Here is a 16,972-nt window from a genome sequence, read left to right on the forward strand (position 1 = left end):
ATCAGGTACAGTAGCAACATCGCATTCCTCGAGGGGCTTCCCTCCCCCTTCATCCCTGTAGGCGTCCAATGAAGGATACGAGGAGTCAGGATAGGGGGGCGGAGGCGGGGTGTCCTCCTGTTCAGGGCTGCCTTCTGGAATGTCTGTCTTAGGCGAAGGAACAGATGTGTTCGGGGGAGCCGGCGCCATCTTGCCTTGCACTGAATCTGTAAGAGAGTCAAGACTCCCCCCCCGGCCTCCCCCCGTCTCCAAACCCAGAATGTCTCTAGCACGTTGGTTTGCTAGCTTCTCCTCCCGTGCTGCTTTCAGCGCCTCCAAGATAAGTCCCCATACTTTGAATTCTGATACTTTTCGAGTGGCCAGCGACCTTTGAGATAGTGCGGCCGTAATTCCATCCCATCTGCCAGGATTGTATAAATCAGACGGGTTTGTTAAAAGCCCTTCCTTTTCCAGCAGCGAAAGAACTGCTGTTACCTCCTTTTTGGAAGGAGCCTGTTTCCCACAGTGAAGTTTGCAAGCGTGAAGAATTACCTTGATAACGGCTTCCATGTCGCCCCGGCCGAACGTATTTCTCCTGGCCGCTCCCTGGCGCTTCCCCGAAGGTTCCTGGGGGTCCCCGAGATTCCGAGATTCCGGGATTCCGAGCTCGCTCTCCCACTTGTCGAAGAGTGATGGCCACTCCTCTTCGACCCTGGGCTTCCACTACTCCGCGACGAGAGGATTCGCTACCGCAGTGGGATCCTGCTGCCGTTTAGCAGACAACTACCTTGCTCCAAAAGTCCCTAATCACGCCTAATCGTGACGAATCACGTCGGGGTCACCATTTGAAGGCTTTATGATCGTTAATGGCTTTACGATCTCTCGCCTCCAACTGAAGCAGTAGTTAGACCAATTACCAAGTGACACCAAGGTGGTAGCGTGGTAAAATGGCGATTTATTAAAGCACACACGACCTTATATAACCTACGTCCACTTCGTCTACGCCTACTGTATTACACGTAGCAAGATTCTTCCAGAATATGGGGAAGGGCCTGTCACGTCACAGCCCGATAACATCCCCGTATTTCGCCCAGATAAGTTGGAGTTGCATCCCCCAGATAAGAACAAGAGGGGGTCTGCATGCTAAAGAACTATTGAATATGTATCAGAATTCCAAGAACTATTGACTATGTATTAGAATTCCAAGAAATCATTGACTCTGTATTAGATGTACCTATATCTGTGTCACGATTTTACAATTCGGGGTGCAAGTTTGGTGGAGCTATCCCCCTTACACCCGGCGCTGGAATAAACATACCTGCTTTATAACCCATCTCTGGATTATAGAGTTTTATTCCGCAAGTTAGGAGTGTGCCTATTGGTGGCTACAAGCTGTTCAGAAGGCACAGGTGAGGAAGGAAGGAGTGGGCATTGCTACCTACACAGGAAAGAACAGAATGTGAAGAGCTGTCCCTAAAGAAGTCATATGGGTGACAGTTAAGAGACCAAGGCAGGAAAGGGAGCCTTGTGAGCGGTGTCTACTATAGGCCACCTGATCAGTCAGAGCCTGTTGATAGGCTCAGGAAAGCCAAAACCCTGCTTGAATTGAACTCCACAAGGGATGCCATAAAGAACACGTAACTCTTCTACATGTACCTCAACCAGAAAAAGAAAATCCAGGAGGGCGTAACCCCCTTGTCAGTGACACACGCAGGCCTGTACAACAGACGAGGAGAAGGATGAGGAACTCAGCAACTTTTTTTGCCTCGCTCTTCTCTGATAACTGCTCACCACACAGCCCTCAAACTTTGGGTTTGGTAGGAGGGGGTTTCGGAATCTACATCCTCACTGTAAGCAAAGATGAGGTTCATGAGCACCTGAGGAATCTGAACATCCACAAGTCTATGAGTCCCAAGGAGATGCATCCCAGCCTCCTTGTCCTATAGCTTTCCAAATTGCATCTGCAGCCCGTTGTTATATTGTTGTAGTATATTCTGGCTACAGTATTGCCAGCTGTAGCAAACAATCCATTGGCTTTGAACGATGCCATCAGCCAGCAGACCCTTGCAGCACAATGCTTAACCTCTCTCTTAGTGAGGATATGCAGGAGGGGTCCGCTAATTGCCTGTTCTTCAGCAAATGTGCTCTACCCCATCCTGCCCTCGGTTGTGTTCACCACTCCAATGACCAGCGATTTCTTTATCCCAGGTCAGTCCAGCTGACCCGCTCCTGCTGAGGTCTCTCTCTGCGTCGCTGTGCTGGTCCCGATATCACATTGGTGTCACTGTTTACTGGGAGAAACGGACTCAGCCACTCCAGGATTGAATAGCAGAGACACTTTATTGGAAAAAGAGTAATTCTCATAACCATAATTCCTCTGATTGGTTGCAGCAATAAAGCTGTAAAGCCCTTCTACCACTGATTGCTTAGCATAAAGTGAGCATGTGGTGTTCGAGCACACAAGCTTTCTCTCATTAACTGGCTACAGGCAGTTTCTTTTCTGGTCATGCTTCACAACTTCCGTGTGTTGTGCTTCCACAGCTGATACTTCCCCAAGCCGAGAGCAGTCCTGGTAACAGGATGGCAGCCAGCACGAGGTGAGTGCAGGCATGGGGTGGGCACGAGGAGGCAGAGAACCCATGCTCAGGCTCCGCCCCGCAGCGTGTCACAATTCCGAGGGCGGGTGGGCAGCATTGTGGTGTCAGCGTGCTCAAGCTGTGAGTTCAGAGAGGTGACCCGCCTCTGCCATTGCGGTCGTGACCAGCGTTTAGCGATGGTTGACAGCAGCTCTCTCGTTGTCCTTATAACCCTTGCCCTTCTCTACGGCCTCATGTTTCTTGTGGCCGGAGTTATCCTGCTCACTGTAGCCCGAAACCTGCAGGTAGGGGATATTTTGAGGGTGGGGATGACTTGCATCTGGGGGATTTGGGGCTGGGGGAGTCGGGAGCAGTTTTTCGAGACCACCCAGGAGCATGACTCAGGAGCCATGTCCGTGTGTCCGCAGGCCGGCAGACGACGCTTGCGGTTGAGGAAATGGTGGCAGCGAGCAGCAGCACTGAAGCCAGGTAGGTCCTGTGAGGGCCAGCCCATGCCCCAGGCCTGCCCAGGAGCATCCATCTCCAGGCTGGGCTGAGCCTCTGGGAGCAGCTAAGCCCTGTTCATCGTTCACATGTATCAGCACCAATGTTCCTTCTAAATTTTAAGAGTTTAATTTAAAAAGGATGTGCCTGGCTCAGAGCATCTCTGGAGCTCCTGTTGCCCTGTGGCTCAGTGACCTTCCCTGTTTTACAGGTGCCAAGAAACACTGCAAGCCATGGAGCCGCTGCAGTAAGGCTGACCAGGAGCTCCAGCAGCTGCTGCTGTCGGAGCTGCCTGAGCTCAGGCCCTGGGCCCTGCTGGGCCCTGACTTCCTGCAGGCAGCCTGGAAGGATCTGGAGGAGCTGGTGGAGCGGAACAGCCTGCCATGTCACTGCTGCACTTCAGCTGAGATCCAAAGCTGCACTGGAAAAGGCAACATCGACTCCTTGAAAGTAGCCAGCAGAGCACAGGCAAAGCTGTTGCCAGTCTGCCCCACTGGATGCCTGTGGTGCGCTGATACCTACAGAGCCCTCACGGTCCATATGGCCCGGAAAAGCCTGGAAGTGCGCATGGCCGCCCTGCCCAAATTGCTCTTGATCTCCCATCAGCTGGCACGGGAAAGACAATGCAGCCATGTCCTGCCCAAGCCCATCAAGCCAGGGCAGACCCAGGCCAAGGGCAAATGCACTGCAGGCAGCGTTCTCAAGAAGAAACAGAAGAGTGACCGTGGTGTACCCAGCCCTGGAGATTTCCCCATACTGATGCCATGCGCCCCCTATATTCTGTTGCCCTGGGACGTGGGTCAAGCCAGGAAGACCATCCAGCAGAAGGCTCAGACTCACAGCCAGGGCCAGGCTCAGGCACAGCAGCATCCCCAGAAGCAGTGCTGCCCCCAGGAGTCGGCAGAGATTGCTTTGCCTCCGAGCCACGCAGCAGACAAGGAGCAAGAGCATCCCACAGCTACCGTAGCGCTTCCTGGCTCAGACAACACATCAAAGATAAAGGATGCCAGCTGTCAGACAGACTGTGCAGGCTTTTGCGTGACTGACATCAAATCCAGGAGCCAGTGCGTCAGCAAAGCGCATGCTGTCATCTCAAAGCTGCAGCTCGGTCCGAAGACCTTTGGGAAGCTCTCCATGCACGTGGCCAGAAAATGCCTGGAGATAAAGCTTCGCTGCTTACCTGAGTTAGTGCGGAAGTCCATGTGGCGGCAGCGTTGGATGTCCCGCACCCGCCCAGCTGGCACCATGGCATCAAAATCCCAGCTGGTTAACGGATACTTCCCCATCCGTCGGTCTCGATTCCTGAATGAGAAGCGCGAGACCCTGGAGCTGCACATCCGCTCCCTGAAGTTGAAGCGCTGTGAGAACCTCCTTATCTCAGCCAGTCCATCGAAGCCTGCAGTGTCCCAGGAGGAAGAATCTACCAGCTCGTATGTGTCTGCAACATCCGTGGCATCTTGGGCTGAGGTAGGCCCCAAAGGACAAAAGCAGCGGGCCCAGTCGAAGAAGTCCCCTAGCAGAGGCAAAAGCAAGCGGAACGCCGAAGTGAAAGGCCCTGGCTTTCCAACTGCCAGACTAGTGTTCCGATACTGCCCTGCACTGTGGCCCGAGCAAATAGTACCTTGGTTTTAGGGAAGGCGTGCGTGACGAATGAAAAGCCACAGGACATTGCTTCTAAGCTCATTCACCTTAGCGACAAGTCGAAGGAGGACAATGCACCTTCTGCAAAAAAGACGTTTTTTTTTTCTTTTCTAGATAAATAAGTGTGTCTCTTTATCTATTTCTAAATATGTATTTTTTTATCTATAAATAAATTTTTCTATTTTTCTAAAGTAAGTGCCTAAGAGCTTTCTCTACGGGGGCCCTCCTGGGGATTGAGGGGGGAGATGGGCTCAGGATGGAAGCTGTGCTGTTGCACAGGAGGACGTGCAGATGAGGATTGTAAAAAGTTTGTAAATGTTCGTTCGTTGTGTTGGTTGTAGAAAGTTTGTGAATGTTTGGGAAGGTGGATGTTGCTGAGGGGCGCTGTGCGGGAGCGGGGTCGAGCGGGCTGCCGGGTTTTGTAAGCGCCCCTGCGGCTCCTGCTTGCGCCGCTCCTGTTGACGCCGCTTCCCCCCCTCCCCCCGCCCCGGACTGGTCTAATTCATGACAAGGAGAAGCCCCGGCAAGTTGGCTGGAGCTTCTCCTCCCCTGTGGCCGTGCCCTGGGTGCAGCTTGGGGCTTTGTTGACCCATCTGGAGGCACAGCACCAAGTCCTGACACCGCATGGGACTGCAGGCTCCCACAGCACCAGGAACAGGCCGTCTGCTCCTTCTGCAGGCTGGGACATTGACGTGCTGCATGGTAAGTCCTTTGGTCACCTTGGCCTGTGATCCAGGAGTCATCCCAGCCTAGTCTGTGGGGATGGGGATGGGGAAAGCAGCATGAAGCTGGTATAACAGAATCACAGAATCACAGAATGACCCGGGTTGGAAGGGACCTCTAGGATCATGTAGTTCCAGCCCCCCTGCCTAGCAGGGCCACCAAACATACACATTTACTAGATCAGGTTGCCCAGGGGCCCATCCAACCTGGTCTTGAACACCTCCAAGGACGGGGCATCCACAACCTCCCTGGGCAGCCTGTTCCAGGGCCTAACCACTCTCCTACTGAAGAACTTCCCCCTAACATCCAACCTAAATCTTCCCTCTTTTAACTTAAAACCATTTCCCCGTGTCCTGCTATTGTCAGCCCTTTAGAAGCGTTTACTCCCCTCCCGGGAGTAAGTTCTCTTCAGGTATTGAAAGGCTGCAATGAGGTCACCCCGCAACCTTCTCTTCTCCAGGCTGAACAAACCCAACTCCCTCAGCCTGTCCTCATAGGGGAGGTGCTCCATCCCCCTGATCATCTTCACGGCCCTCCTCTGGACCTTTTCCAAAATCTCCATGTCTTTTTTTGTACTGTGGGCTCCACACCTGGACACAGTACTCCGGATGGGGGCTCACAAGAGCCGAGTAGAGAGGGACAATCACCTCCCTATCCCTGCTGACCACCCCTCCCCTGATGGAGCCCAGGATTCCATTTTCTTTCCGGACTGCCAGAGTGCACTGCTGGCTCATATTGAGTCTTCCGTCCATCAGGACCCCCAGGTCCTTCTCTGCCTAGCTGCTTTCTGTGTCCACTCCTCCCAGCCTGTACAGGTGCCTGGGGTTCTTCCGGCCCAAGTGCAAAACCTTGCACTTTGCTGTGTTGAACCTCATTGGGTTCACCCGAGCCCAGCTTTCCAGCCTGTCGAGGTTCCTCTGGATGGCATCCCTTCCTTCTACCGTATCGACCGCACCACTCAGCTTGGTGTTGTTAGCAAACTTGCTGAGGGTGCACTCAATTCCCTCATCAATGTCATTAATAAAGACACCGGTCTTTAAGACAGGTTAAAGAGCACCGGTCCCAAGACAGACCCTTGAGGGACACCGCTCGTTACCGGCCTCCACCTAGACTTAGAGCCATTGACCACCAACCTCTGTCTGCGGTTTTTCAACCAATTGCTTATCCATTGAGTTGTCTACCCATCAAACCCACTTTCCTCCAATTTGGAGATAAGGATGTGGTGGGGGACCATGTCAAAGGCCTTGCTCAGGTCCAGGTAAATGACATCAGTCGCCTTCCCTTCGTCCACCAACGCTGTCACTCCATCATAGAAGGCCACAAGATTAGTTAAGCATGACCTTCCCCTGGTGAAGCCGTGCTGGCTGTCTCGGATCACATGCTCATTCTTTATGTGATCGAGCACGTTGTCCAGGAGGATCTGTTCCAAAATCTTCCCAGGCGCGGAGGTGAGACTCACCGGCCTGTAGTTTCCCGGGTCCTCCCTGCTCCCCTTCTTGTATATGGGAGTGACGTGACCCTTCCTCCAATTGTCCGGGACCTCACCTGACAGCCATGACTTCTCAAATATGATGGAGAGCAGCTCGGCAACCACCTCAGCCAGCTCCTTCAGGACCCTGGGATGCACGCCATCTGGCCCCATAGACTTGTACTCATTCAGTCTAAGGAGGCACTCTAGGAGTTGCTCCTCCCTTACAGTGGGGAGGGATTTACCTCCTTGGTCCTCACATAGAGGTTTGGGGATGCAGGGCTTAGGGACGTGAACAAGACTAGAATCCTGGCCACTAGTGAAGACCGAGGTGAAGAACTCATTCAGCACCTCAGCTTTCTCTTCATCTGTTGAAGCCAGTTCTCCTTTTAAATTTACCAAAGTAGGTACGCCCGTTTTGGCCTGTCTCTTCTGGCCAATGTACCTGTAGAAGGTTTTCTTATTGTTTTTCACGTCCCTTGCCAAGTTCAGATCTGCCTGCGCCTTGGCTTCCCTGGTCCCATGTCTGCAGGTCCGGACGGCATCCCTGTATTCTTCCCAGGTGACACAGCCTTTTTTCCAGAGCTTGTACAACCCGTTCTTCACCCTCAGTTCTCTCAGCAGGTCCTTGCTGAGCCATGCCGGTTTCCTACCTTGCCTGCCCACTTTCTTATTCAGGGGAATGGAGACCTCTTGTGCTTCCAGGAGGGCATCCTTGAAGAGCAGCCAGCTCTCCTCAACATCCTTGTCTTTGAGAGCAGCGCACCAGGGGATCTTGGCCAGCAATCCATTGAGTAGCTCAAAGTCTGCTCTTCTAAAGTTCAGCGTTCTGGTCCTGCTCTTTGCAAGGCCCACATTGCTTAAGATCACAAACTCAACCAGGGCATGGTCGCTGGAGCCCAGGCAGCCTCCAACCTTGACGCCTTTGATGATCTCCTCGGCGTTGGTGAGCAGCAGGTCCAGCAACGCTTCACCTCTGGTCGGTCTGTCCAATACCTGAACCAGAAAGCTATCATCAATGGATTCCAAGAGCCTTCTGGAGCTCTTGCAGCTCGCCATGTGGTTTTCCCAACAGATGTCCGGATGGTTGAAGTCCCCCACCAGGACAAGAGCCCGTGAGCCAGACGCCTCATGCATCTGGAGCAAGAAAGCCTCATCAACAGCCTCCCCTTGATCAGGCGGCCTGTAGTATACCCCTAATACCAGCTGACCTTTATTAGTCCCATCTCTAACCCTAACCCACAGGCTCTCAACCTGTTCTTGACTGCTTCTCATAGGGAGCTCCTCACAGTTTATCCAATCTCTGACATAGAGAGCAACTCCCCCACCCTTCCTATCTCTCCTAAAGAGTCTATAGCCCTCGATGGCAGTATCCCAGTTGTGGGAGTCATCCCACCATGTTTCTGTGATAGCAACAATGTCACAACTTTTCGAGTGCATCACAGTTTCCAGTTCCCCCTGCTTGTTACTCAGGCTGCGTGCATTAGTATAAAGGCACTTCAGCCGGCCTATCTGTCTCACCACCTTTATAAGGGATTCAGGATTCACTAGAGCAGCAGCATCCCCAGCATCCCCCTGCCCTACTCCCTCCCTTTGCACTCTGCCGTCATTGCCCACGGGGTTTGGTACAATCCCTCGAATGACCCGTTCAACCCCAGTAGCCCTTATTTTGCCCCCTACCCCCTTCGTTCCTAGTTTAAAGACCTGTCAATGAGTCCTGCTAATTCTTCAGCTAATATCCTCTTACCCCTCAGGGACAGGCTGCTTGCATCAGCAGCCATCATGCCAGGTGCAGTGTAGATTGCCCCGTGGTCAAAATAGCCAAAGTTCTTGCGTCTGCACCAGCTCTTAAGCCATCTATTTAAGAGTTGGGTTTTTTGGATCCTCCCTGTACCTTTCCCTGACACCACGGGCGTAGAAGAAAAGACCACCTGCACCCCAGCACCTTCAAGTATTCGCCCCATTCCCCTGAAGTCTTTCTTGATAGACCTCAGGCTTTCCTTGCCAACTTCCTCACCGCCAGCCTGAATTATTAAAAGTGGGTAGTAACCTGAAGGCCGAATCAACCCAGGAATTATCTTTGAAATGTCCCTGACCCGTGCCCCAGGAAGGCAGCACACCTCTCTGCACGTAGGGTCGGGCCGGCATATAGGGCCCTCTGTTCCATGTAGAAGGGAGTCCCCTATGACAATCACCCTTCTGTCCTTATGGGTAGAAGCAGTCTTGAGGCTTGGGGGCGACCACTTTGCCTGAGGCAACCTCATGGGTGCACCTGGCTCCACACTCTCACTAGTCCCCCCCTCAAATTCCAGGGCCTCAAACCTGTTTCACAGAGGCACCTGGGGAGCCGGGGATGGTCGGGGTGGGGATGCCCCCTCTGCCGAGCAAGCACCCGTTTCCACTCCTCCTCACTTCTCAAATTGCTGCTAGGGGGAAGAGAGGACAGGGGGCTCGCTGCAGTGCTGTCAGCTGGCTGGTTCCCATTTACCACCTGTTTGTGAGGAGGCAGGGGCTGACATGCTCCATTAGGAGCCTCGGCTGTATGCTGAGAACCTGAGGCTGAGAGGGACTGACACCACCAGTCAGTCTCCCTCTCACACTCTTTTATAGTCCTCAGCCTCTCCACTTCCTCCTTCAGGTCAACTAGGAGGCTGAGCAAGTAGTTAACCTGGTCGCAGCAAACACAGTCACTGCCTCCCTCACCCAGCACTGCAAGGGCCACGCTCTGGCACTCGGTACAGCCAGAGACCTGCACACCAGCATCTCGGGTTGGGGGCTCAGTCTGAGTCTCCTCAGACTTTTTGGCAGCAGCCTTCCTATCAGGCACGTGCAGGACCTCAGTCTGGGTCTCTGCAGTCTTCTTGGTTGCTGCCTCCCGCTTCTGGGAGCTTGGGACCCTTGTCTGGGCCTCCTCAGTATTTCTGGCAGCAGCCTTCCACCGGGGAGCAACCATGTCGAAGCAGAATAGTTACCAGAACTGACACAGGAAGTAACGAGATGCAAGAACCCTGACCCCTCCTGTCCGTCTCTGGTGGACAGCGACAAGTGCCCGTTTAAATCTCCCGCCGTTGCCAGGCAACGGCCACGCCACGTCAGTCCCGTCAGTCCGTCAGTCCTGTCAGTCCCGTCAGTCCTGTCAGACACGTAGCCGCTCCCGCGAGAGCTGCCGGGCTTCTCCTCAGGACGGGGGTTCCCTGCTTGAAGGAACCGCCCGAGATCCCCCTAGAACCACGCGGTCAGTGGCTGCTCATCGGTCCGGGACGGCTCCGAGTCAGGCGACTTCGGCGATCAAAAGATACACTAAAGATACAATTCCGAGAGCGGGTGGGCAGCATTGTGGTGTCTGCGTGCTCAAGCTGTGAGTTCAGAGAGGTGGCCCGCCTCTGCCATTGCGGTCGTGACCAGCGTTCAGCGACAGTTGACAGTTGACAGCAGCTCTCTCGTCCTTACGCCTGAGCTGCCTGAGCTCAGGCCTGTGCTGGGCCCTGACTTTTTGCAGGCAGCCTGGAAGGATCTGGAGGAGCTGGTGGAGCAGAACAGCCTGCCATGTCACTGCTGCACTTCAGCTGAGATCCAAAGCTGCACTGGAAAAGGCAACATCGACTCCTTGAAAGTAGCCAGCAGAGCACAGGCAAAGCTGTTGCCAGTCTGCCCCACTGGATGCCTGTGGTGCGCTGATACCTACAGAGCCCTCACGGTCCATATAGCCCGGAAAAGCCTGGAAGTGCGCATGGCCGCCCTGCCCAAATTGCTCTTGATCTCCCATCAGCTGGCACGGGAAAGACAATGCAGCCATGTCCTGCCCAAGCCCATCAAGCCAGGGCAGACCCAGGCCAAGGGCAAATGCACTGCAGGCAACGTTCTCAAGAAGAAATAGAAGAGTGACTGTGGTGTACCCAGCCCTGGAGCTTTCCCAATACTGGTGCCATGCCCCCCCTATATTCTGCTGCCCTGGAACGTGGGTCTAGCCAGGAAGACCATCCAGCATAAGGCTAGACTCACAGCCAGGGCCAGGCTCAGGCACAGGAGCATCCCCAGAAGCAGTGCTGCCCCCAGATTGCTTTGCCTGTGTGCAAACTTGTCTGCTGCGGAGATTGCTTTGCTCCTTGTCTGCTGCAGAGATTGCTTTGCCTCCGAGACACGCAGCAGACAAGGAGCAAGAACATTTGAGCAGCAGATACGTTGCAACGGGGAGCTGCGCTGGTCGAAGGTCAACCAGCTGAGGAGCGTGATCCTGGCGTTCCTGTGCCAGGTGGGGCCGGACAGGGACACCCAGATGCAGTGCATAGAGCACGCCCTGGTACCCATCACCAGCAGGTGCTGTCGGAGCTGCCGGGGCGCAGGCCTGTGATGGGCCCTGACTTCCTGCAGGCAGCCTCGAAGGATCTGGAGGAGCTGGTGGAGCGGGACAGCCTGTCATGTCACTGCTGCACTTCAGCTGAGGTCCAAAGCTGCACTGGACATCTGCAGTACCATAGCGCTTCCTGGCCCTGGCAACACCTGGAAGCTAAAGGATGCCAGCTGTCAGACAGACTGTGCAGGCTTTTGTGTGACTGACATCAAATCCAGGAGCCAGTGCGTCAGCAAAGCGCTTGCCGTCATCCCAAAGCTGCCGTTCGGTCTGAAGACTTTTGGGAAGCTCTCCATGCACATTGCCAGCTCGCCGCTCCTGTTTACGCCGCTTCGCCCCCCCCGCCCCGGATTGGACGGACTCCGGACTGGGAGCGGAGGCACCTGGCCGCGGGGAAAGGGGCGGCGGGAAACAACAGCCCCCAGCAACAAGAAAGAGTAAAGCCTGGTAACAGAGACGGCGCAGTCGCAGAAGCACGAGAGCCCGGCCACTCGGAAGAAATGACTATAAAAGCAAGTGGCCAGATGGTGGGGGGCTGTTGGCTCCCCGGGCCGGCCAGCGCTGTGGTGCTGCTTGATAGCTTACTCAAATTAAATAAATTATTTATGCTTTGGAAGCGGATTTGGTCTAATTCATGACAAGGATAAGCCCTGGCAAGTTGGCTGGAGCTTCTCCTCCCCTGTGGCCGTGCACCAGGAACAGGCCGTCAGCTCCTTCTGCAGGCTGGCACATTGAGGTGATGCAGGGCAAGTCCTTTGGTCACCTTGGCCTGTGATCCAGGAGTCATCCCAGCCTGATCTGTGTGGATGGGGATGGGGAAAGCAGCATGAAGCAGGGATAACCAAGGCTGCTGAATAGTGTCCGTTATCCTCCCAGCACAGGCAGCCACCAAAGAGCTCCCTTGCACTGGCCACACCGTGCATATGGAAAGAATAGGGTTCTTGCACTGCTGATGCAGCTTCTGGTCACTCCCACTTATCTCTTAGGCAGCCTGGAAGGCCAAGCATATCCTGGGCTGAATTAGAAAAGGGGTGGCCAGCAGGGGAAGGGAAGTGATTGTCTCCCTCCTGTGAGGCCCCATCTGCATCATTGCATCAATAGACAAGGGAAGAGTCACCCATGCCTATCTATCTTGACTTCTGTAAGGACATAGAGATTTTGGAAAGGGTCCAGAGGAGGGCCACAAAGATGATCAGGGGGATGGAGCACCTCCCCTATGAGGACAGGCTGAGGGAGTTGGGTTTGTTCAGCCTAGAGAAGAGAAGGTTGCGGGGTGACCTCATTGCAGCCTTTCAATACCTGAAGGGAACCTACACCCAGGAGGGGAGTAAACGCTTCTAAAGGGCTGACAATAGCAGGACATGGGGAAATGGTTTTAAGTTAAAAGAGGGAAGATTTAGGTTGGATGTTAGGGGGAAGTTCTTCAGTAGGAGAGTGGTTAGGCCCTGGAACAGGCTGCCCAGGGAGGTTGTGGATGCCCCGTCCTTGGAGGTGTTCAAGGCCAGGTTGGACGGGGACCTGGGCAACCTGATCTAGTAAATGTGTATGTTTGGTGGCCCTGCTAGGCAGGGGGGCTGGAACTACATGATCCTTGAGGTCTCTTCCAACCTGGGTTATTCTGTGATTCTGTGATTCTGTAAGGCCTTTGGCACAGTAATTCACAACATCCTTTTCTCCACATTGGGAAGATATAAATTTGATTGGTGAACTTTTCTACAAATGAAGAGTTGGATGTAGGATTGGGTCCAGAGAGAGCTGGTCAGTGGCTCAGTGTCTGGATGGAGTTTGGTGATGATTGGTGTCTGCCAGGGGTTGGTGCTGGGGCTGATTACCTTTAATATCTTCAGTAATGATACTGACAGTGGGGTTGAGTGCACCCTTAGCAAGCTTGTGGATGGCACCAAGCTGTGGGGTGCAGTTGACATTCCAGATGGACGGGATGCCATCTGGAGGGACCTAGACAGTGCTGAGCAATGGGCACAAGTAACTTTATGAGATTCTATAAATCCAAGTACAAGATGTTGCACCTGAGCAGAGGCAAACCCAATACCAATACCACCTGTGGGATGAAAGGATTCAGTGCAGCCCTGCCAAAAGACACCTGGCAATGTGCCCTTGTGTCATGGTTTTGTAATGTTGCTGTCAATATTCCACATCACAACATCATGTGCAGTATGGATCACTGAAAGGTTCATACTCCAGTTCCGTGGAATAAGCCCTGAAGTTTCCTGTTCATTGTGGGAGAGTCAGACCAGATGGCCATCAGAGGTCCCTTCCAACTCTGAGGTTTCTGTGATTCTATAATTCTGTGAAAGCTTAGCACCTTAGAAGACAAACATTAAAACTATTAGACAAGCCAGGTACTTGACCAGGAAATTAGAATTTGGAGCCTACTAAGTGAATTATCCTCAATGGGAAATTCTGCTATTGTCTCCAGAGAGAACAGACTTTTATTCCAGTCAGGCAGTTATCCCATCTGTTCCCTTCTCACAGGATTTCACTGTTTGTTTTTGTTAGTTTGTTTGTTTTAATGGTCAAATATTCTGTTATCAGAATACAGTAAATTAGTATTTGCTACCGTCTAGTGGTAGCATTTATTTTATTGCCTCTACATGCTTTGTTCTGCAATAACGTTCTTTTCTCCTCGGAAATTCCTAAGCTGATCTTGACTTCATGCTTCTTTGCAGTAGTAAAGGCAAGGAAGGAGAAGCCTGCGTACTTTTAGTGATGGATCTTTTTACATTCATGGTGATATTTTTCTCTTCCTTTCCGAATGTTTTCTTCTTTAAAATGAAGAGAATTTTGTCTTCAGCTTTTTGTTGAAGGATTTTACTGACACCACTGCGACATGGGATGACAACATCCAAGGTACGTTAGGAGCTAAACTTGTGCTTTCTGCCACCACCATCAGTGAAGGAAGGGTGAATTTAATGAGCTAAGTGAAAAGAACACTTCAGTATTTGAAGAACGTGAAAGCAGCATTTTCTCATTACAGCTGGACACATTTCCAAGACAAGAAAAATAAATAAATAAAGAGCTTCAACAAAAATAAAGAGCTTCAACAAACGAATAAATAAACAATCCCATTTAAATCCATGCAAGAAATTGCATGGATTTTATGTTGGGGTACTAAGTTGTTGTTGTAAGGATTTATGAGTGCATACAATTGTTCTGAGTAGATGGACTGTTCTAGAATAGCTGAGTTGGGCCTGTAGGTTAAGAGTTAGTGGGCGGGGGGTTTAGGTAGGTGTGTGTATAGGTTCTTTTGCGTGCATCGGGTTTTGCCTAGTGGGTGTACACGTCTGTGTGGGATTTAGGATGTTATATAAGGAGTGTGACGCAACAATAAATTGAGAGAAGACATCATGGCGTCCATGTTTGTATCTCTCCCCCAGACAGTTGAGGTCCTGGGATAAGTCAGGTTAGTTGGCGGATACGTCAATTTTACTTATACAACAAAAATGAAACTATTCAAAAATATGATTCCCAGGGATGCTGCAGATGGATGCTGGTGTATGAAATCCTCACTTCTGTTATAGACCACGCGTGCTGTGTTGCTCCTCTGTTTAGCTCTGTAGGTACCGGGAGCAATTTATGTGTTTTGAAGAACTGTCCAACCTGATAACTCATCTTTGCCACATTAAAAGATAGTTTTGTTGATGGCTGTTGAGTACACAAGCTCTGATAAGACAGTGCAATAAGGCAGCAGGAAAGAAAAAAAAAAAAGCTATGAATGTTAAACGTGGAAGGCTGCATTGTGCCCAAGTACCAGTGTGCAGGAAACATGGCCTGCAGCACTCCTGGGAAAGGGTGATGGAAGATAAAGAAGGCTGTGTCATAACATACCTTTGATGAAGAGAAAGCACTGGGAAAAACAGATGTGGCATCCCTGAAGTCATCACTCTTAAGCTTGTCTGAACCTTTTTTTCCTGCCCCTGCGTTGAGTACAGATACATGTTGGGCAGAGAAATGGCTTGAGAGCAGCCCTGAGGAGAGGGCTGTGGGGCTGTGGGTTGAGGTAAGATTCAATATGAGCTGGCAATGCGTGCTTGCAGCCCAGAAGGCCAACAGTAGCCTAGACTGCATGAAAAGAAGCGTGAGCAGGCTTTGAGCAAGCTGGTCTAGAGGGAGGTGTCCCCTCCAGCAGGAGGGCTCAGCAGGAGGATCAGCCTTGGGAGCAGTGGGCATCCTGCAGACGGCGCGGCTCTGGGAAGTCCCGCGCGTCCCTGCGCGCAGCGCGGCGCCGGCGGGGCTCCGCCGAACGGGGAAGGGGCGGCGCGACCCCGCGCCCTCCCAGGCACCCCCGCTGCGCCGCTGTCCCACCGCCCCCCGGGCCTCCGAGGGGCGAGCCGACCCGCCTCCGTCCCGCGGGGGCCGGCCGTCAGGGAGCCCGAGCCCGCGCCGCTGAGGCGGACGGAACCGCCTCTCTTCGCCCCGCCGTTGGCTCCGACCGGGAGCCTGTGTGAGGCCGCCGCTCCGCAGTGGAGCCGCGGCCGGGCGGGCGGCACCGGGCATCGCTATGGAGAGGAACCCCATCCCGGTGCTGACGGTGCAGACGACGCCCTACGAGGACCAGCGGCCGACGGGCGGCGGGGGGCTGCGGCGCCCCACGGGGCTCTTGGAGAGCCAGCGCAACTACCTGCCCAGCTTCGTGCAGAGCCTGCTCTCCTCCGTCGATCTCCGCGACCGCCAGGGCTGCACCATGGTGGTGGGCAGCGACGGCCGCTACTTGAGCAAGACGGCCATCGAGATCGTCGTCCAGATGGCCGCGGCCAACGGGGTAAGCTCTCCATGCACATGGCCAGAAAATGCCTGGAGATAAAGCAGCTGAGCCCTGTTCATGGTTCACATATATCAGCACCAATGTTCCTTTTAACCTTTAAGCGTTTTATTTAGAAAGGATGTTCCTGGCTCAGAGTCGTATGTGACTTGATATTCTGAGATTCATGGAATCTCAGAACTGTGGGGGTTGGAATGGACAACTGGGGATCATCAAGTCCAATCCTGCTAAAGCAGGTTCACGACAATAGTTTTGTTCTAGGTTCTATCATTTCACTCAAGAATCTTGGTTGTATTTCAAATAAATTTTTGCATTGCTATGGAATTTGTGGGAGAACTTTGTCTTAGAGACTGTCATTGAACCGTATTACTAGCAGCAGGAGGAGTAAGAACATATCTCTGACACGAGTAACAAGTGACTTAAGGTTGCAAGTCAGGTAATTTAATGACTGTTATTTAGAGACATAATCTTAGTTTTCATATCCTCAGATTTCTTGTCAGAGGTCCAGTTACTTGTTTTGTTGCTTCTGTACTGGAAGAGCTTTTTCAATTCACCAAAACAAGCAAAAAATAAGAATTTCTCTAGTCTAGTTTGGTGGACTTTTTTTAGCTACAGGTATGAGTTAATAAGGCAAACTAATCAGGTGACAAGTGCTGTGTTGCGATATGCTGAAAGTTCTGAAAATACTATAAACGATTTCAAATGTGATGATAGTTGTGTGGAAAGGAGTGCTTAAAGCAGCTAATGGTTTTACTCCATTTTAATGTTCTCCCTTTAGGTATTGTATCTGTTGTTTATGCAAAGCATGGATTGCAGGTAAGATACTGGATTTCCCACATGTTTTAGATAAACTGCTACCCAGAACAGCTGTTGCAATGATGTTCATTTTGGTTAATTTTTTTACAATTGCTTTAATTCTTACAACAAATAAGGATATATTTTGTTTACTG

At 52.3% G+C, this 16,972-nt stretch overlaps 1 protein-coding gene across 1 annotated transcript; it reads left to right on the forward strand.

Moving 5' to 3' along the window:
• Positions 1-13,033: 13,033 nt before the first annotated feature.
• Positions 13,034-16,961, forward strand: LOC146754000 (uncharacterized). The gene is made up of 4 exons (XM_085530077.1): positions 13,034-13,225; positions 14,068-14,110; positions 15,387-16,022; positions 16,801-16,961. Exons 1-4 carry the CDS (start codon positions 13,034-13,036, stop codon positions 16,866-16,868), a joined length of 939 nt encoding a protein of 312 aa, XP_085386203.1. The 3' UTR covers positions 16,869-16,961.
• Positions 16,962-16,972: the final 11 nt, after the last annotated feature.

The sequence above is a fragment of the Coturnix japonica genome, chromosome Z (genome assembly GCF_054131305.1).
Source record: "Coturnix japonica strain WE chromosome Z, WE-NBRP24, whole genome shotgun sequence".
NCBI classification, from domain to species: Eukaryota; Metazoa; Chordata; class Aves; order Galliformes; family Phasianidae; genus Coturnix; species Coturnix japonica.

Excerpts from the sequence above, each read along its gene's own strand:
- LOC146754000 (XM_085530077.1), top strand. The coding sequence starts at position 13,034 with ATGATTGGTGTCTGCCAGGGGTTGGTGCTGGGGCTGATTACCTTTAAT. Across the intron at positions 13,226-14,067 it reads GTGCTGAGCAATGGGCACAA|GATTTTACTGACACCACTGC; the intron begins GTAACTTTATGA and ends TTTTTGTTGAAG. Across the intron at positions 16,023-16,800 it reads AGATGGCCGCGGCCAACGGG|GTATTGTATCTGTTGTTTAT; the intron begins GTAAGCTCTCCA and ends TTCTCCCTTTAG.